A 21,688-nucleotide genomic window follows, 5' to 3' on the forward strand; every position below is an offset into this window, starting at 1 on the left:
ATCTTTATCGCAAACTTTTCTTGCATATTCTGCAAAGTGCTGTGCTTTGTTGGAAGTTGTTAAAGTAGCTCCCTATTTAGGTAGTAAATTTGTCAGCGGAGGCAGCTCTCACCGTCAGACATGCCTGGGGTTTTTCTTAATGTTGTGCACACTAGGGAATGTAAACAAATGGCATTGCTATAGCAACAATATTGTGATATGACATTTTTATATCCCCTAAAATATTTATACCGGTATTATTGCAGACTGTGTTTGTGGTGTTGGTGCCATTCATAGAACTGTAATGTCATTTTCTGACAAATAACATGTAACTATGCAAAAAAAAAAAAAAAATGCTAACAGTTTATCCAAGAAGTCACATTTTGTTAAGTTAAATTCATTTATTTTTTTTTTTATTTGATTATTATCTACACTGATTTTATTTAATGTCTCAGGCCACAATATGGCAGCATATGTAAGTCCATTATTTACTCTGTCTTGGGGGTGGCACATTGGAGCAGTGGTTAGCACTGTTGCCTCACAACAAATAATTCCTGGGTTTGAATCCACGTTGGGACCTTTCTGTGTGGAGTTTGCATGTTCTCCCCACGTCTGTGTGGGTTGTCCCCGGGTACTCCGGCTTCCTCCCACAGTCCAAAGACATGCTTGGGTTAGATTAATTGGTGATTATATATTGGCTGTAGGTGTGAATATGAGTGAGTTACTTTGGATGGATGGCTGGAGCTTTAGAGTCAACCAAAGCATTAAAGCTGAATGCTAGAAAACCTTAATCATGAATAAAAGAAGCTAGCTCATTAGAAATGTGGGGAACCGCTGTTTGAAAGACATGGACGACAGCTCTGTGTGGGCTCTTCAGTTAAAGAAGTACCAGCTGTCATATGATCCACTGTCAATAGGAAATTTGATTACAGCCACAAGGGATTGTTATTGTTAGTCATACAGAGAAACATGAAGATTTTAAACTGTTCAGTGTATAAAACTATTTTACTCATTAAATCCTCTGTCATCTCAGTAAACATGAATGAATGATTACTCATGTTTAGTTTAATTTTTTTAAGCAGTGACTGTTTGTCCTGAAATATCAATACTGCACTGATTCATATCTGAAGTGGCATCTGCAAGCTCTCTCAAAATTACTCACAGCCACAGTATCCAAATCACCAGGGTTGGTTATATTAAGTCAATTACATTTTTACAATTGTGAGCGAGGGATGGTTAATTTAGTTTGACCCACGAGCCACCGACAGTCCCCCAGATAACAGATGGATGAGACGAGTGACCACAGGCGTAAGGGAGTGTGTGTGTGTGTCTGAGTGTGTGTGAGCCCACTGGATTAGTCTTCATTTGATGCCTCTGTCATAAGGGAGGGGAAGACTGAACGCTGGCTGGCAGAGCAAAGAAAACACACAGGGTCAGTAGAACACACACAAACACAAGCACACACTATTAACCTCCCCCCAGCTCATCAACTTTATTTTGCAATCTTCCCTCAGAACCATTAGAATACCCTGAAGAAATGACTTTCCAATTAAAGGGGATCTAGAAGAAGGTTTTTTTCCCTTCTTTTTTTTTTACATCCTCGACTCCTGGAGTCCTTTATTCCAATAATTTAAATTGGAATTGATTTTTCAATTTACCCACTGACTGTTATGGACACAGAGCATAGGGCCAAATGGAGTCACGCTCTTAGAATTTGTCATGACAGAGGCTAACATGTAAATTTGCACCAAAATACTAATTTATTTCCTTCCAGGAAAACCATCAGGGAAGCCAACAAATTTAGGCCTTGTGTGATTATAGAATTTATGTATTTATGTGGAAAGCTTACTGTAAAAACTACAAATCCAATCACATTAAGCAGTTCAGATGTATAATCTAAGCGGTATCTTTAATGGTCATTCTAATAGTGCTCTAAAAGCATTACTCAGGCCAAAATGTGACTAGTTCACCACATTTCCCACAAGCTTCTAGAGCAGGGTAAAACAGTACTCTGTCCCAGACAGGGAGCTAGAGCCTTACATGTTTAAGTTTGACAAACTATGCCAATGAGCTCTGCGACAACAGCAGTTCCAGCTGCGTTCTAATGAGCATTTATTGTGTCTCTACAACAGCGCGCACTTTGCAGAGCCTGCTTCAAAGCGAACCAGATTCTACTTGAGCTGTTTTACAGATGCGTCTCGAAATCCGAGGCCGTTCTTCTGTGGACGAATGGTTCTGTCTTTTGCTCCTGACAGCTGTGCGGGCTTGTTGTTCGCTCTCTCCTGAGTTGTTTTAATAAAGTTGTGCTGCAGGACTAGTGAGAGAAGATTAATGGACGCACAGGAAGTGTGGCAGTTGTGAGAGGATGCAGGACAGAGCGGGCCAGCAGCCATCTGTTCCCTCTCCTTTACAGCTCTCTTAATGGAGAAGCAAACCAAACAACATGGATCTGAGCCCTGCAGACAGACACACACATGCACACACTCAGGCAAGCACACACAGACACACGCACACACACCTCTATTGCACACAGCTAAACACAAAACATCACTTTATATGACAGAGATGAGAGCTAGGCTTTTGTCATTGTATTCCCCCTTGTTGGATGTGTGAGTGTGCCTGCTGGTGCGTGTGTGTGTGTGCATACGTGTCTGTGTGTGTGTGTGTGTGCGTGTGCTTTTTTTTTTTTTTTTTTTTTTTCTACCTTTCAGCGAAATAAAGTTGGGTGTGAGCCACGGCTGTGAGATTTAGATGAAAGACACAGCCTGGATGGAACGTGATTAAGAGATATGTTCTTGAGGCAAAACAGGACTTGGCATTTGCTGAGACAAAACCTAATCAAATTAAAGCAAAACATGGCCATTGTTGTGGAGTGTGTTCTCTGCGTGTGTCACGTTTGAAATGAAACAGTGTAAAATAGATATGGGCTCGTGTCTGCGCTGCATCACCGACGCAGTGGCTTTATTCAGATTTACACACAAGCACTGACTAATGACGGTTGTGCCCAATGATGCCTAAAGCACTTTATAGAGCTGTCTGGGTTATAAAAAATGTTTACTATGATGGAGCTGAATGGCTCGCTGAAAGAATATTATTGTCTACAAGTTATTGTTTTAGATTAATTCACTCAGCAGAATTGTTAAATTCGGTATCCAACAGGCATGCCGACCTCCAATTCCCGTCAGTAAGTAGCCTCCAGTCTTCCTTCCGTGGGTTCCCTCTCCACGCTGGTGCTCCACATTTATTATTAGCCTATAATGAAATCTATAGTCCAACTGTTTCTCATTTTGTTTGTTTTCAATGAACGCAGACCATGTCACGTTAAATGACAACATGCATCGTCTCCCTCTTTTTCTCAGTGAAGACATCTGTACGACATGATGAAGTTTCCTCTCTGAGTATCAATCCTGTAATTGAGCTCAGGGAGAGGAGACGTGATGTGCACACAGAGGAAGCGAAAGGCCTCCCTCACTCTTCGTTCCATTCCTTCTTCCCTCCCTCTGTTTCTCCACACACATACACACACGCGCGCACGCACACACACACACACACACACACACAGGCTAATGTTGTATCCTACTTTTATCCCAGGCACACGCACAATTATTCTTCTCTTCCTCTTTACCTGCTCGTACATTCAATTTGTCAGTCAGCCCTCTTTAGATGCACATCAGCTGAAATAAGTGCATTAGCATTAGCTGCCATAATATTGTTCGCTGCTCAGAGAGCACTGCACTCTGAGCCAGGCCTCTGCAGAGAGGAGAGACGCAAGTGACATCTCATAATAGTGTCTTCGCAAGCATTTCACAACACCACATCCTGAGTGAGGCCATGTCCTGGACCTACAGTGGCTTTATTCATGTCTTTTTATCCGCTTTGTAATGTTGCGTCCTCATTCTTCTCTTACAATACCGTGGCTCATGTGGAACCTGAAGTGAGACCGGATTAAATATTAACACAACCTGACACAGTCCCCACTGGCGCTCCTATTCCACTTCACCTAATAGAATTAAAAACTTGCATGGAGCAGAACACTGTCGAGAATGTGCTTCTTTACACTGACTTAGAATAAATTTGATACAAATCTATGGAGAACCTGACGAGGAGGAGGCCAAGGTTTTCCATGGAGGCACTTAGCTGAGCTGAGAGTTGGAAAACACACACACACACATGCACGCAGATGAGGGCCTTACATTATTTATAGTCCCTAATGGTGGATGGCTGTGTGTGTGTGTGTGAATCAGCAATAGAACAGTCTGCTAAAATAGACACACAGCTGTAATCAAGGCCATACATTTCCTCTCCTTCTCATGCTAAATACAGGGTCAATTGGAGGCAGTTTAGCAGCATTTGAAACTCTTGCACTAGATTATCTCCTTTTAATGGAGACGAAAGACAATGCAGAAGTAGATTGCAGTTGCCAGAGGAAAAGATTACCTCTGAGAGGCCATCCTTGCTAAATGTGTGTACCGAAGGCATACCTCACGCAGTTCCTGCTCTTCATAAGATATGATTGTACATCCAATACAGATAAAAACAATAGCTCATGTGCTTAACCTAGTTTTGGCCACAAAAGGAATCCATTAGTCTCATTGTGCAGCCCTTAAGCTCTGCATCGCAGGGGGGAATCCGCTGTTGCGCCGCTACATCCATGCACATGTGCCTCTCATTTCCTATGGCAGTCCAGAAGTATCCTTCAACATCCTATTGTAAAGTTTACCAGGGGAGAGGTTCAGTGTATTAAAGTGCCCTGAGAGAAACGCTAAATGATGTAAATGCAGGCAGCTGCTGGCTGCTAATGCCATACAGTAGATGAGGAGGCCCAGCTGAGGCTGGATGTGTACAGTATCTATATAACATTATAGACTCTCTTTCATGTCCTTGTGCTCTCTAATGGGAACAATATGAAGACTAATGGTATAGTAAAACTGTGGAAAACAGCGCTTCAAACCAAACTGCAACAAAATCCACTCACGCCTTTGTTTCAGTGTTAATTTGAATTCAGCTGGGATTTTATTTAACATTAGTTTTTAAGACAATTCAAAACTCAGCGTTTAGTTTGGTTTGGTAGTTTTCATTTATGCTACCAGCACAGAAAAAAAAAGGGCAGTTCAACAATTGAGCAATACAGTGTCAGCAATTTATTCATTGCTTCCTTTGCAGCAAATAGTGTGCAGGTGCTTCAGTGTGAACATATATTTGTTATATTGCAATTTTTTTTTTTTTTAATCTTTTAAATGTACAGTCCCATGCATACCCTCAGGCAACTGCAGAAGTACCTCCAGTACAACTGTAGCTCTAACTACTCCTTTTTTTCCTCTTTGAATTCAGAGGGGCATTTCCTCCCAAATCTGCCCACATGAAGACGCAGCGTTAGAAACTAACTCTTTAGAAACACTTTTAATCACGATGCAGATAAATAAAAAGCACAGTTTGAAAAACGAATGCAGCCACACTGTCTCTGATCATCATTTGATAGTGTGCTGACACGCAAACTCTATTAAGCTGTCTTCAAATATGCAAAAATGATATGATTTTACAATGATTACATATTCACTTCCCCAGCTGGCTGGCTCCAAGCGTCTCCATTTGTCATCGACTATTGTGTCCAATTATATGATTAGCTTTGAACACTCCAGCACTTCGAGAGCTCTCGTGTGTTCTGCCGCGCAGAGTGATTCACAAACAAAGTCATTACAACATGTATTCACACATATCAAATAACAAAACAGATGGCCACTGCGCCTGCTGCCTGATTTGTTTTCCACACGAGTGGTGGAAAAAAAAAAAAAAAAAAAAAGTATTTTGTGCGAGCTGTGTTTAATGCTGACTGTTTTTATTCCCAAAGAAGAGCAGCTGGCTGTTGCGCTGTTAGATCAGCTCCTATGAAAGACAATCTTGTTTTCATTAATTTCTCTACAACAAAGGCACTTGTTGGGAAGATTTAGAATTACGGCTGGTAAAGCTTCCGGATAATTCATCACAGGGACTTGACAGGAAACTTAATTGTTTTAAATGCCAGTTGCTGTGAGCGCTGCGGCTGGTTTGTCTTTGATGTCTAACAGGTGGGACACATAGACAACCCTCTGATGTTTCATTTGACCTTTGACCTCTCAGTTATAAATCCACTTGTAGTCCACCAGCCAATAAACCTATCACCATGTGATGAACTGCAGTTCCCAGAATTCCGTGAGATGGTAATTTTGAAGTCTGCCTTCTTTTATTTAGCGCAGCATAAATCTGTCCATTTTATATCAGACACACTGGTCGCTTCTTCCTCTGAACGCTGTCAGCCGATCAGCCGAATACCACGTGGACTCTCAGTACACTTTCTCCTTGTACCACTGTGCTGCAGTGACTAATCTCAGTGAGAATGCAGCTGGGCTTGCTTGAAAAATCTTAACCGAATCAGACATGTTTTAAGGACCTTCTGAGTATAATGCAGTATATTTAGTGGTGTTTGCGAGTGATCAGCTATGCAGTAACTATGCTGATCTGTGACTGTGTCATGGGGCCACACTGTTACCCAGCTACAGTGACTTACTGTCTAACATGATTATGATTGCATGTGAGTGACAGAACAACTGGCTGCACCAAATCAACTCTCAGTGATGTTTATGCTGGACTTCTATCAGAATCATTCCCATTTCTTCCATTTGCACTTTGCAGAGACAGAACTGTCGCATGCCCACTGCTAAATCATTTCCTCATCTGTCATTTGAGGAAGAAATTGAGAATAAATTACACTTGTGGTACTTACACTTACAGCAGAGACCTGACACTGAAGTATCCCAGCGTAGAAAAAAGATTTTTCTCTTTGGAGCTTAAGGCGGCTTTAAATCTACCGAATAGCCTCGCTGACATCTCTCGAGCATGTTACTGTAAATGCACTCCAAGCGACTGAATCATTTAACATCCAATCAATACAATTCACATTCCACCATAAACACACTTTGGTCTGATCCCTGTTTCAGAGAGCTCTTATGACTGTTGACAACTTCTGTGTGAATGAGGTGCACAGGTTATTTCACAGGAAGGAAAGCTGAAGTGTCTGCTTTTGTGAAGCTGGCTAGTATGAATGAAATTACCAAAAAAAAAAAAAAAGAAGAAGAAGCAGAGGAATAAAAATCTTGCACAACTCACACGATGAAAGTTAAGAAAGAAATGTGTTGGCCTGCTCTGGCAGGTTGATGGGATCTAATTGTGCCATGCTGCCATCACCTGGTCAACAAATTTACAACAATTTTAACAAAACTTATGGTGAGTGATGTAATTTTCTTTCTTTCTTTCTTTCTTTCTTTCTTTCTTTCTTTCTTTCTTTCTTTCTTTCTTTCTTTCTTTATTTCTTTCTTTCTTTCTTTCTTTCTTTCTTTCTTTCTTTCTTTCTTTCTTCAAATCTAAATATAAAACCAGCTGCACAAAACTGGGTTCGTTGCACCTCGTGTGCATGACATCACGTAGCAGTAATGGCAATATTTGCTCACTTCAGCCTCTGCAGGAACTGAGGTGCTACAGAGGCAGAGGTAAAAAAAAAAATAATAATACCACACAGCTACCAAACTAACATTTAAAAACCCACCATTGTTTCCTGTAAGTTTCCCCCTGCGGAGGCTGTCAGTGATGCTGCAAGTAGGTTGAGTAAAGTTTCACTATTCATGTACAACAAAGCACACACTGAGATACTGTGGGCTGCTTTTTAAATGAACGTGAGCCTTATTTTCACCTGCCTGGATCACACCTGAGACACAGCCACTCGTGCTTTGTCTGCTAAAGCAAAGATGCACAAAAAAAAAAAAAAAAATCTCAAGTCTCATGGGTGAGTCAATCAGCTCTGAACACAGATGTTTTTGCCACAACAGCAGCACTCCCATACTGTGAGTGTAAATTACACCTCGGAAATTAATTGCAAGTTTTTGATTCCTTTGATAATGAGCCATGTACACAGCGATGCATTCAGTGTTACACTGTGCAAAAGCGTTCACAGTATATTTCGCAGTTCTGTTTAAAAAAAAAAAAAAAAAAAAAAGGTGGCTGCTTCATATCATTGCGCTGGTCATGTTGCTCATTGATCTGACGCTGCCTGTGTGTGTGTGCCTGCTCTTTCGCCTCACGCTTCGCAGGTAGTTCCTGTACAGAATCACACTAATCACCCTGTCCTGGAACTGCTTGGAGACAATGTAATAAAGGATGATATCCAAGACTGTGCTTAGGTTCATCAGGAATGTGGTGAAGACCGCCCATGTGCTGTACCCCCCGTCTCTGCCTTCCCCCACCAAACGGAGCACCAAGCACACGTGAAAAGGCACGAAACACACCAGCACCTGGATAATGAGTGTGATGATAATCCGGATGGACTTCTGCTTCACTTTAGGCTTGAGTTTAGAGGTGCGGCCATGGATCAGATTGTCCACAATGACAACATAGCAGACGATCATTATGCAGATGGGAACAAAGAAGAAAAAGATGAGTCGCGCAAAGTTGACGGGGTTGTCGTGGCGCATGAAGATGATGTCTTGCATCTTGATGCAGGTGGTGAAGTTAGATGTGCGATCAGGGTCCTTGTCGGAGAAGAGCAAGGGCACAGAGCTGCCCAGGGTCATGACCCACACCAAAACACTGCCCACAACAGCCTTCGGGACATTCCTCAACTCCTTGCCGTGCTTTGGCTGGACAATGGCCATGTAGCGGTCAGTGCTTATCAGGGCAAACAGCCACAGAGCCATGCAAGGGTAGAAAATGGTGAGGGCTGCCATGATTCGGCAGAAGAGATCTCCAAAAGGCCAGTAGTCCTGGTGGTGGTAAACCATCCTGAAAGGAAGTAGCAGGATGAAAGTGAGGTCTACTAGGGCCACGTTTATCATGTAAATGGTGACTGAGTTCCTTTTCTTTGTGGTCAGGGCAAACACCCATAGAGCAGTGAGATTAACCAGGACTCCAATGATGAAGATGAAGCAGTAGAAAATCAGGCCTGAAATGCGGTACTCCACCGGTCCCTGCTCCAAGCTCATAGTCCCAGTTTCAGACATGTTGGTGGAGTTTTGGTCCACGGTCATACTGAAAGACATTGGTGTTTGAATTAGAACATTTCGCTGTACATACGCCACGTGTTCACATGTGGTGCAGTTAATAATGCTGTCGTACTGCCAAAAAGGTCCTCGTACTGAAAAGGAAGTTCTTGTGGCTCCTTGAAAGTTCACCAACTACATTTGACCTGAATGAGATGTATTCTTTGACTGAAGTTATGACTGAAGTAATTTGTCTCATCGTGCAACTTACTTATGGAGATTGTGTAGAATTAGTTCCTCCTCAGTCCACATGAGTAAAATCTGAGAAGAAAAAAATAAAACATACAATGCAGAAAGGCTGTAAAACTTTCAGCACAATCACATCTACTGGGTTTTGGCCCTGTTAGGTTTACAGAAGTGACACTGAGTTGGAATAGTTGTTTCTTCTAAATATGGATATTTCTGTCTGACAGTTTGCAGAAGCAGCTGGTGATTTGAATATATATTTTTAAAATGCTCTGCAGCTGTACTTTGGGAAACAGAGAAAAACAAGCAAACAAATATGAAAGCAAATGTCTGATTTAACCATAATCTGTGGTTAGACTAAAACATGGAAGTGTGATTTGTATCCCTGTGAAAGTGATGTTGTGTCTTGATAAGAAATCATGTGACTGCTGTGTTTAACAGTCAGACATTTTTCTACTGTACTCCACCGTACTGTACTCTCTATTGTATGTAACCACAGTGATGGGGTATCTAGACATCCCATAGTAATCTAAATATGATCTATATATTTTTTTTTAAAAATCAGTCACTAAAGTTGTAAACAAAAACAAACATATCATGTAAATCAGTTTGGGGTATCACTAACAGGCACATTCAAAGCAGCCATAAAACACGTCTGTGAATTTTACAAAGCTCCCAACTTAAGAGTGAATCAGATCAGGAAGCGTTACCTGGGCAATAAAAGACTGCACTTACCACAAAAATCAAACAAACATCTTGACAAGCTCACACCAACAAGTCAGTGAAGCCACCGGGAGCTCGTGAAGATATCAGAATACCCAGCGCGCACTGCCAAAACAGGGAAGTGAATACTTTCTCTTTGAATGTGACTGAGATGGTGGCGAGACAGAAGAGGCTGTAAAGCCCCCTTCACTTCCTGTGTCGCCCGTGTGCAATAGTTTCTGCTCTTTTTAGATTCCTTTGCACTGTCTGCGTGGTTGGAACAGAAAGGGCTACAGCTTTCCACAGTCTGCAATTACACCCCCTTAAAGAAAATGATGTGCCATTAGAAGTGGGAGTGTGTTTGGCAGGCAGAGAGATGGCAGATTTAGGGCGAGTTATTGATTGGAAAAGTGGGGTCTGTCACAGCACATTAGTTCTCAGGGGAGTAATCCACAGCAGGTTGCTGCGAGAAGCATCTGCTGCTGGAGAGAAGTAATTAAAAACAGGATGTTGAGGCAGTTGCCATATAAACAGGAAATAAGACGGTGGTAATAGACACTTCACGCTGATGCTGGGAGATGGTTTTACACCACATCGACTTAATGGATGCAAAGCACATAGCTCAGGTGAAACGCTCAAGGTCAGTGTGGACCTGGATTGAATATAGATTAATGCGTCTGATTAATGTGTGCGTAAAGTTGGTAAAAACTATGAATCGGGACGTTTGACTCAAACAAAACTTCTTCTCTTGATGTCCTCACTGCTGGATTCACAGAGCTTAAAATAGACTCTGTCTCTATTACTCATTGCTGTTTTTGTGACTCCCATAAAAGGTGTTTATGTATTGCCCCGATACACATTTATAATTGTGTTATAGAGATTTGTCAGCTTTGATGCTGAGCGTCTTTTTATTGTCAGCCGATGTTTTGAGTACTATATTTCGATCACAGCTCATTCAGTCTAATTCTTATTCCTGGGAAATAATTATCTATCGGCGTGTCCTCTTGATGTATCTTAAAAAAAAAATCTCACACCAGATGGCACGTTGTGTTCATTGCAATATGTTGTTATGACAACAGTCTGTGTGATGTTTTCCTCTCTTTGATACTTGTCATGTGGTTGCCTCAGTATTCAAATCTATAGTACATGTTTAATTATTCACCTGTATAATTAACAATGAGTCAGTTTAGACTTTTTCTATACTGATATCCACACACCAATAATCTCTCTCCCCCCTCTCTCTTTTTAAACTATCTATTTTATACTACGCCATTTTTGTAAAAGCATTAAAGTAATATTTCAATAAAAAGATTAATAGATCCTCTTTTGTAGCTTCTGTCTACATTTAGAATTGATATATGGCTCCTGTGAGAAGCTCATTTTATTTGGTTTATCACCACCTTTCTTTCACTGTTTTACACTGCCCTCTAGAGGCCGAAAAGAAATACTACAAAACACCCAGCCTGTGACCTGTACTGATTGTCTGTGCGATGTGCATATTATTATTATATCAAAGACAGCGTCACACCAATGTATCAGATTTTGTTTGTGGCAGTTCCCTAATAAATTTAAGGCTTTACAAACCTGTTTTCACCACAGGTCCACTAAACGGTAACTTTTGGTAATTATTAAAAAAAACAAACAAACAAACATAACAGTTCACAAAATGTGCCCGTTTGATCAGAATGTTGTTGTTATTAGATACAAGATATAATTAGTTAATAAATAGTTAATAAACTATTTTATATTACACAAGCATATGACAAAATAGCATCAACTCTAAAATGATTAATGATTAGTTCATATCAGTCATCGTGGAGCCTCGCCCAGCTATCACTGGGTGAGAGGGAGGATAGAGCGTGTACACATCAGCAGTTTCCTGCAGGGTCAACACAGGGTCAACACAGAGCCAGACACTTTACACACTTTACGCTTTACACTTTTTACAAGACAATTTACACTTAAATTCACACCAATGGCCCACTTAGAATTATTGATTCACTTTGGGCCATTTTATTGCCAAAACAAGTTTTTTTATATTTCAGACATCCCCCAAGATATTTTTTCGTTGCCCAGGGGCAATGCTGTGCAACAAAGGTACAAAACTACAGAGAAAATTATTAGTTCATAGATCACACGGCAACTGTTACAGAGCAATAAAAACACCAGAAGTGTTTCCAAAAATGTCAACAAATGATGAAACAAAGAACTGAAAAACATTTGAAACATATTTCCATATGATCTGATGTAGGCTCAGGTTCGTATGTTGTGAGACATTGCTGTCATCCTGTGTGTGAAACTTCACCAAACAGTTCTTCTATGCTGTAAAACAGAGGTCCACATTATATTTTTATACACATTGCTTTTGGTGTTCCTGTGCGCCCAGGAACTCTCCATCTTCCTTTGTTCTCACATGTTGTTGGCCGGTGTGATGTACTGTCCAAGTAGAATGGGGGCCATGGATCCCTGCTACTTCCGTTTCTCCTCATATTTTTGAGATATCTCACCTAAGGCTATAAGTCTCCTTCAAGAAGTACCCCTCACTGCACAACGTTGTAAACTGAATTTCTGAAAATGCTAAATTAAAAAAAAATCATAAAACCTGATTTAATAAATTAATACTTTTTAAAACATTATTGGGGTATTACTGGGCATGGGGCTTAGAAAAACTTTCTGTTGTCTGTGGGGTGTGGGAGGAAAATGGACTACTCAGAAAAAAAACCCACAGTAGGAACATGGAAAGTCCATACAGGAAGGCTGGGTGGAGCAGCACTGCCAACCGCTACAACACCATGCTGCCACTTGAGTTTAATTAACAATCCATCCATTGCCTGACAATTTATACAGCACTATCTAAACAACCTCCATATTTAGCTATATCTGAATGCATGTATGGCCATGATTTCAACCTTATGTTGAGTTCTTCATGCTTTCAGCCTCCCTGAGAAATACAAAGTGACAGAAACAAAGCAGGATGAAGCAGCTGGCAATTATATGTGTGAAACACAGTGTTATTTGCAAACAAAGCAACCGCACTATCATCAGAGGACACGATCCAGTGGAGCTAAATGTGTGAAGGTAAACGTACAAAATAAAGCATATGACAAGGCCATGATGCAAACAAATATATAGATATACTATTGTGGGTCTTGCTTAACTGCCATGAATGTGCGTTAATAAGTAAATGCAAACACATTACTGGTTAAAAAGAGACCGTGTGCAAATGCAAAGATTTCTGATAATGTAATCAGACCTATGTAAACAAAAAAAGGTCAGCCAAAGCAGATGCACTCATCAGAGTTTCCCACACAATCTTATTTTGTAATCAGCAGTGTAAAATCCCAAAACATAAAAGCTGTTTTGCATTTATGCATGAGAATGACACAGATGGCTAACGTAAATATGTGATTAATTTCTGACTCTGTTATCTGATGACATTTATGCATCAGATAGCATTCTAAGTATTTTGTCTAGGTTTAGGTGTTTTACTTGTTCTCCTCCTGATTTCACAAATGCTAAATGAACGCATTTCCTGGAACTGAGAGATTAAATCGGGTTTGTGCAGACGTGGCAGCACCAAGTAATTTTTACTACCTGTTGGACTACTTTCACTGCCAGCAGACTCAGAGAAGATAAAACAACGGGCTCACTTTATTATTATTATTTTTAAAATCTTTGTCTGCTGATTGGTTTTCACATGGCACTGCTGATCCAAACTGATTACAGATCAGATTACATCCAGAGGGGGCTCTGACGCAGCAACAGCAAATCTGTCTTCAGATTGGCTCATCAGGCTTTATCTAACTTATGTTTGTTATAATTAGATTGATGGATAAATGATGGCAGTGTGACTTCCATAATTATTGCTTAATAACCCAACAACCCATTTTATATATAAATTTAAATATTTTTGAGATTTCTCTTTTGAAAAAATAACAGAACAAACATTTTATCTGAATCTAGAAAAAAAATGAGCAAACAGTTTAAACTGAGAAATTATTCAGGGTTTTTTTTTTGGGAAGAACACATCACGCTGATGACATAGAGGTCTCAAAAACTCACTCACCAAATATGATACACTTGATACACAAGTATATATATATATATATGAAAATCAGTGAGAAATAGCAGACCAAACGCTGTAAAAAAAAAATGAGGAAACCAGTTTAATCTGCCATATCACATTATACAGGAAACAACACACATTTGTGTTATAATTTGTAGATGCAAATGTTTGGTGCCACACATATGCACACATACAGCTACTAAGGCACTTAGTAGTTTCTCAGTGGATTTTTCGATACACGATTACAGTGTACTCTGTGTACCTTTGATATTTTTTAGTTGATGGCACTCAACTAAAGCATTTGTTCATATGTAAAATTGTTGATTAATAACTGATAAAACCAACCTTTATTCCAAAGTTCAAATAATTCAAAACACTGTACTTTGTTTACTGGTATCACAGCTGGTGCTCAGTGGTTTTGCTGATGTCTTGGCACCCGAGCGCTCATGAACTTCACACTGGTTGTTTTTTCTTGTTGCGCACGGCGCACACTTGTATCAGAGCCTCCGTCACAAATGAAATGGAATGTTTACACCTCTCCAAAATGCAAAGACAGTAAAAATGAACCAGCTCTCAGAATTTACAGTCTTTTTGATGCCAACATTCACTAGTAGCTCTGTGCCCTTTATGCAGAGAGGTGTAAGGTCACTGCGGTTTTTAGATGAGTGCAGGGTGCAATGTGAGAGATGAGAGTTTTCCCTCCACCACAGATCAACTGTTCTTTTTAAAAAAAAACCACTACATGTTCTCTACAACCTCAGTCCAAGTTTTTGGGTTACCCAGCCAGAGAATTACTCAAACTACTAATTATTCGTCAGAGCGATAGTTTAGTACTTATCCTTACATGAATGTTAAATAATGGATGTGTAGAATATTCTGTTATATTCCGTTATTCTTTACTGCCTCAGATGTTGAAATGTACAAAATATCTGCTGCTGCACTGATAAAAGTACATCTTGGTTGACTTGAAGCAGAGGACACTGAGGTTAATAATAACCAGACCCGACACCATCGCATGGCCTTCTATTTCACTTGGAAATCATTAGGCAATTCGAGATTCATAAAATGTTTCATAAAATGCTAAAGATCTGACAGCAGTCACTGATAATTAGTCAGTTTTTAAATTTGGTGACAGACGCCAGGCTTGAAGGTTTCAGTTTTGTGAGGTAATGGGAAACAGAAAACGATTCACAGATAGTGACTCAGATTACTCGCTTGCTATAAACAGAGTTACCGTTTGCCTCTAGCAAGAAGCTGATTTAATAACTGGAAAAAAAAAAAATCTCAGTGATATCCAGACCCATATTCATAATTAATATAAACCATTTATTATGTACAGTACTGCATGAGTGTGTTAAGCATTAAAGTGAAAATTGCAACAAAAAAAAAAACCCAAACAAAACAATGCAGTGAAGAGTTTTTATTCACCAAAAGAGTTTTTATTCACCAATTATAGTCACACAAAATGCAATAAAAAGAAAAAAGAAAAGCATATCAGCATTTTATCACATTGCTACAGTTTTCTGCAGATTTAGGTTTTCTCAGTAGCTACTGTCTCTTCATGTAATTCCAGTCAGAGATATTTGATAATGGTTCTAGACCCTTATTCCACTGGCTGCATTTAGACATTTCTAATCCTCCAGTTTTTTTGTTTGTTTTTTTTTTTTTTTTTGGAGAGTACTGCAGTACTGGGACTTTGAGATGGATATCTCAAATCTCTCAAAGCTACATAGTTTTTATAACTAGCTGCTTGTGACAGAAACTGAGAGGCATGATGGGAAAGTGGGGGAGAAGTGGAAAGCCACAGTGAGCCCCACAGTGGAATGATTTCAGCCGTATCTCTTTAGATTTTCAGGCAGCGCAGTGTGTTTCTAGCATCCTTTTTTTTTTTTAAATATTAGGCTGGAAGTGGCATACAGCTTTGTGACTGCTGCCCCCATGGCCTTTCTGTGTGGTAACTGATGCATGCGGTCCACACATGTGCAGTTACAGAGGGCTAAAACCTAAAATTATAGACCATCAACTCCAACAAGACACATACGAAATTGCTGATGGAACGTACTCAAAACTGTTGCGCAGACAGAAAACAATGACTATCTAAACATATCCAGAACAATTAAAGTAATAACGATATTATTATGTGTGACTATCATTACAAATGTCTTTAAATAAAAAAACCCCCACAAAAGCAGCTCCATCTACAAGTTACTGAATAAAAATACATCATCATCCAAACAGACAAATATTAAATATGGCACTTCTGCAAACATTTAAGGCTGGCAGACCGTTGTAACAAATTTCCCTGAACTATCACACCTGAAAGCTGAACTGAAACTTGGGGGGGAAATTTACACTTGAAGTATGATTCTGTTTGAGTATGAAACTTGTAAGACATCAATTTGTGCCATACTTTTCAGTTCATAGAAGCATCACTGTGAGGGTCAGATCTGACCCGAGGTTGCCGCTCAGTCGGAAAATCCTTTTTGAAAATGTTGTTCCAAGTCATAGTGCAGTTTGCTGGACTTTAATTCCTCTCATACTTCTTAGACATTCACTATTTTTTTCACTGCAAGCTGAAGTTACGTTTGATGCTCATTCGACTGTCAACCTCCAGCAGGCTCCACATGCAGGATACGTGCATGCTTCTCTAGAAAAAACATGTTCTTTATGTAGCTGCAATAAGCTCTGCTTTCATGAACAGTTCGCTAAAATTAAGGAGGAAATATCTAAATGGTTGTTAGCAACATTGCCTCACAGCAAGGAGGCCCTGGTTCAAATCCAGGCTGGGGCCTTTCTGTGTCGTGTTCTCCCTGTGCCTGTGTGGGTTCTCTCTGGGTACTGTGGCTTCCTCCCATTCTCCGTGTTTGCTCTGCAACAGATTCTTTCTCAAAGTCTCAGCTATTTTGTAAATGTTCTTTGAGAACTCATTCTTTATGATGTAAACGTCAACCTGTTTATTTGAGGAACTATCTGTGAAAAAAACAACCCTGAGAAAAATTTAAAAAAAAGGTTCCTCTTATTGTGTGCAATTTTCCGTGGCTTAATTCTTCAGATTAGTCTTGATATTGGGATCGTCGCTTCTGTTCTGTGACTGTACCCATAGTTGAGCTGTTGAGTTGGATCTTGTTACCATCAAGAAAGTCCTTGGATGAACCTTCAGGTGACATCCTCACTGCACTGGAGAAAGACATGCTGACCTGCATCTTCAGGAGTTTCAGGAGCTTTCTCTTGTAGCCCTTACAGGCAAAGAAATAGATAAATGGATCCAAGCAGGAGTTGAGGTTCATCAGACACACAGTGATGTGCAGCGACACCTGAAAGGCTGTGAGGTGGCTGCAGTCGGGTTTCGACACCAGCTTGCGGATCATGTACTGCAGGAGGTCGATGTGATAGGGGCTGAAGCAGACGATAAACACCATGGACACGCAGCAAATCACTCCAATGGCCTTGCGGCTCCTGCCGGACTTTTCTGTTAGATGGTTGGTTTTTGCTGTTAAGTGGAGCTTGGAGCACAAGACAGAATAAGACACCAGGATCGTGACCAAAGGGATAACATAACCCAGGAAAACTGCACCAATCAGTATAGTGGCAATATGTGGAACGTGATCAAGGTTGGGGTATTCCATGCAGGTGATGTAGCCATCCGGTTCTTGGTTGGTCATTTTCATGGTAAGCAGGGGGAGAGTTTGGGCCAGGACCAGCAGCCACACACCAACACAAATGTAGCGCACATTACTGACTTTCCTGAGTCGAGCAAAACGCAGAGGCAAGACCACAGCGATGAAACGGTCAATGCTGAGGCAGGTCATGAAGTTGACTCCAGCATAGGTGTTGATGTAGAAGATAAGGCCTGAGATCTTACAGAGAGCCTCTGTCATAGGCCAGTGGAAACCGAAAGCATAGTAGACAATCCTCAGAGGCAGAGAGAGGGTGAAGAGGATGTCGGATATGACCAGGTTGAGAGAGTACAGGGTGGTGGAGTTTATCTTCTTCAGATTGGGACGGATGACATGGAGGGCAAGGCAGTTCCCAAACAGTCCTACAAAGAACACAATGCTGTAGAAAAGAGGCATGAGGACGCTGGCATACTTTCGATGATCGTACAGGGTGCTACAGTTGCTGGTACTGTTGGAGTCTGTGGTCAGAGCCATCTTAATTTTATTTAGGTGAGAATCTGCAAAAAGGAAAAAAAATATAATCAAAACTTTGTTTAAACTCAGGCAATGATCTGTTACTTTGCATTCATATCCAGTCTTTTTTTTTTTTTCCCCTGTATGCATCAAATTAAAGAAAAAAAAAAAAACAACAGACAGAGCTGCTGAGACTCTTTATGATGAACTGAAACTTTTGTCGAGTACAGTGCTGGTATGAGAACGCATGGAGGGTTACAAATACAAGTCAATGCTTTCGAAAGGGAAGTAAAAGAAGTCATAGTATGTTTTGTAAGTCCGTTTCCTCACAATCCACAAAATCATCATTGTGCATGCATTGGTCAGTAAATGAAATTATGTTTGGTTTCTAAACTATAACAAATTACAAAGTTAGACTGAAAAAAAAGAAAATTGTATGTTTATGTTGCAAGCCCCCCCCCCCCCCCCAGAAACCTCTGATCTGATCTCAGACAGAGTTAACACTGAGTTGACTGTAAAGAAACCTGCTCTCCAGTCCACGTGGATTTTTGGTGTGTAGTGCCATCTTGTGGTTTGAGATTTGATAAAAGATACAGCTCAGATCTGATATGCAGGGGTAACGGACTGGAACTGTGAAGTACTTACACTTTTTTCAGGTGTTGAAAAGTACAGATTGGCGAAGTGGGGTATCTGGATTGTCTTGTTATTGTGCAACGTTCCCACCCGGAAAAAAATCATAAATCCTGTTTTTCATGTTGATGTTACATAAATTGCACTGTGACCCTAAAAACTGTGTCAGTTTAAGCAGGTGATAAACGAACCTTCAAACACCCCAGATCACAGTCCAATCAACCCAGAGGAGCCACAGGATGCTGAGCTGACATCACGCTCCATTGTACAAAGAACACCTCCAAAAGTTGTGTGTTTATGCCCCGATCAGGTGTTTTTTGTTGGCATGAGGAGGACATGAAGATTTTTCCATTTTAATCGGTGTGTGTTACTCTTCTCAATTTTCAGTTAAACACACAGTTACAGTTTGCTGTTTTAACAAACTAGTGCCCTCATTAGAATTTTAACATTCTGACTATATTTTCTCTTCACACATGAATTTGCTGTTATATTTCTATGTATCAAAAATGACTACCAGGCAACATGGTATAACTCACATTCATTTCCAAACTGTTAACAACCCCCAGTTTAAATTTCTGACTCACGGGACGTGTCTGGCATCATGTGTGCCGCTAAGAGTGCAATGAAGGAAGTCAGTGAACAATGCTTCTGCATAACGGCCATTCTGAACGCAGCTGCAGCACTCTCACATGAACAACACACACACATACAATAAAAAAAAAAGTGGTGTTACTAGTTGGCCTTGTACAGGAGGAAGTCAGCTTCCCCATGGTGCTCTGCTCTTGAATGCTGGGCAGTTGTAATGTCACATTATTTTACACCTGCCCTGACTACAGCTATCTGCTCATCCGCATGGGCAGTGAAAGAACATGTTTCCTGGCCCACTAATGCAGCTGAACGGCATTTTGGGAAAACATACAATAACTGCTTAATGGTTTTACACAAATTTGAAAGCCAACTGTGTGTGTGTGTGTGCACACTCGCATGTGTGTCTGTGTGTCTGTGTGTGTGTGTGCGTGCGTGAGTATCTTAAGACAGTGGATAGTGTTTTTCTGAACTTCCCAAATTAAATACCAGAAAGAATGGAGGATAAAGATTGTACTGGTATTGTTGCAAACTACTCAAAAACACACTTATTTAAAGCAGTTTCTTATTTCTTATTCTTACTACATAAGTGTGAGACGTTTGTGTGCAGTACTTGTGTTACTCTAGTCTAAGGCGTGTTTTCACACAATGAATCTGGTCTAAGCTAAACTGTCATCTGAAATAGATTTAAGTTAGTCAACAGACACACAATGCTCACCCTTACCCAATAAAGAAAAAAATTCCAGTTTGGAAAAAGAAGAAGAAGCAGAAGAAGAAGAAGCTTACCTCACAGATGGAATATGTTGCTCTTCAGATGTGAAGTCACATTGATTCAACAGGCGTTCAACTTTTTGCTGAAAGTTTCTCAATCATTAGAGCTGCCCTGAGTGAATTGCCGCCGCCGCGCTGCCCTGGGTGAAAAATAACATGACACAGAGTAATCAAGATTGGTATCTTATGACGGTAACCATGGTGACAAAATATCCTGTTCTAGCTCTCCCTCTGTCTCTCTCTCTTTCTGTTTTTCTCTCTCTCTTTTGCCTGCGTCCTGCCCCTTACTCGCTTGAACTCAACTTTTTCAAATGTGCTGCCTGACACGCGATCATCTTTTGAGACACCCACTAACATGCCCAGTGTCGCTCATGTGACTTCAAAATATAGCAAATCATTTCATTTGGCACTGGTGGTTTATAAAAAAATGTGGGTGGGTGAGCCATCTGTGACTTTGACGAGAGGAAAAAATCTAGGTTTCACATGCGTGCTATACCCATGTGTGTACCCACGGGAGGATGTGGGTTCAGGTATAAAACTAAGATGGTCAGCATTTTGATTTATTTATTATTTTAGTTATTTATGACTCTCCCCCCTTCTCTCAGATAATCCTTAATTCAGTTCATGCTCATTCCTCTGCTTCTGATCAGTTTCCCCTTAGACTATACAAATGAGTGACAGCTGAATGAGGAACTTCCCCCTTGCTCCAAACATGCCAAGGCTTTGATGTTATTAGCTCAGGCTCACTTTCAGTAATGACAAACCGAACTTCAGATCTGAGACAATGCAAATGAAGTAAAGAATCCCCCCCCTGCAGGCAAATATAGGCAATGTGGCAATCACAAATATGCTTTTGGTAAGAGATCAGAGACTAGCTTAACTGTATTATGTGGTTATGCTTTGATATATTACTGAAAAAAGAGAAAAAAAATGATGTGACACACCTGTACTGATAGATTTTCTGTAAGCATAAAGCAAAAGTCATTGCAAGTCAAAAGTATTTTTTACCAGGTTCGAATTAGAGCTCTCTAATCGTACACCGAACATAAGTGATCCTGTGGTTTTCACACCTTTAAATCACCACCGCCCTTTAGGATATTGCTTTCAGTGTGAATGTGTACAGCTGCAGGATGTGCGCTATAATAGCAAAAGCATGGTCGTGAGCGCAAAGTGCACCTTTTCTTTTTCCATTCAACTATTCAGTTCTTTTATTTTTGGGAGTGGGAGGACTTAGTCTGATGTTCTGACCTTTTCAGCTGCAAATAATAATTAAAGCACAAGAACAGCTCTTATATGCAGCACCTTGCGACTTCTCAAAGGGCGCTAAATAGAATTATTTGTAAAATATATATTTTTTTCTTTTTGACCGCAAACTTTCTTCCTTCAAAACAAGTCTGGTAGTGAGCGAGAGAGGAAGCAGTTAACTTCCTCATGGCCCGTCCTTGTGAGTCTGACTCACAAGGACGGGCCGGATCACACCCGTCGATGACAGACAAAAAGCTACAATTGCTATTCATAGTAGATCCTGAGGGCAAGTGCAAAGGCTAAGTGACTAATAATGGCTTAACACTCTG

General features: G+C 40.4%; 2 protein-coding genes across 2 annotated transcripts; both read right to left on the bottom strand.

Annotated features, from left to right (window-relative positions):
• Positions 1-8,015: 8,015 nt before the first annotated feature.
• On the bottom strand, positions 8,016-10,082 carry gpr18 (G protein-coupled receptor 18). The gene is made up of 3 exons (XM_030758982.1): positions 9,966-10,082; positions 9,256-9,305; positions 8,016-9,033 (listed from the first exon to the last, which is right to left on the bottom strand). The coding sequence occupies exons 2-3, from the start codon at positions 9,294-9,296 to the stop codon at positions 8,016-8,018; spliced, it is 1,059 nt and encodes a 352-aa protein (XP_030614842.1). The 5' UTR covers positions 9,297-9,305; positions 9,966-10,082.
• A 5,333-nt stretch (positions 10,083-15,415) lies between these two features.
• gpr183a (G protein-coupled receptor 183a) lies at positions 15,416-20,410 on the bottom strand. The gene is made up of 2 exons (XM_030758190.1): positions 20,130-20,410; positions 15,416-18,172 (listed from the first exon to the last, which is right to left on the bottom strand). Exon 2 carries the CDS (start codon positions 18,147-18,149, stop codon positions 17,052-17,054), a length of 1,098 nt encoding a protein of 365 aa, XP_030614050.1. The 5' UTR covers positions 18,150-18,172; positions 20,130-20,410; the 3' UTR covers positions 15,416-17,051.
• Between the last annotated feature and the right edge of the window lie 1,278 nt (positions 20,411-21,688).

Source organism: Archocentrus centrarchus, chromosome 21 (assembly GCF_007364275.1).
Source record: "Archocentrus centrarchus isolate MPI-CPG fArcCen1 chromosome 21, fArcCen1, whole genome shotgun sequence".
NCBI classification, from domain to species: domain Eukaryota; kingdom Metazoa; phylum Chordata; class Actinopteri; order Cichliformes; family Cichlidae; genus Archocentrus; species Archocentrus centrarchus.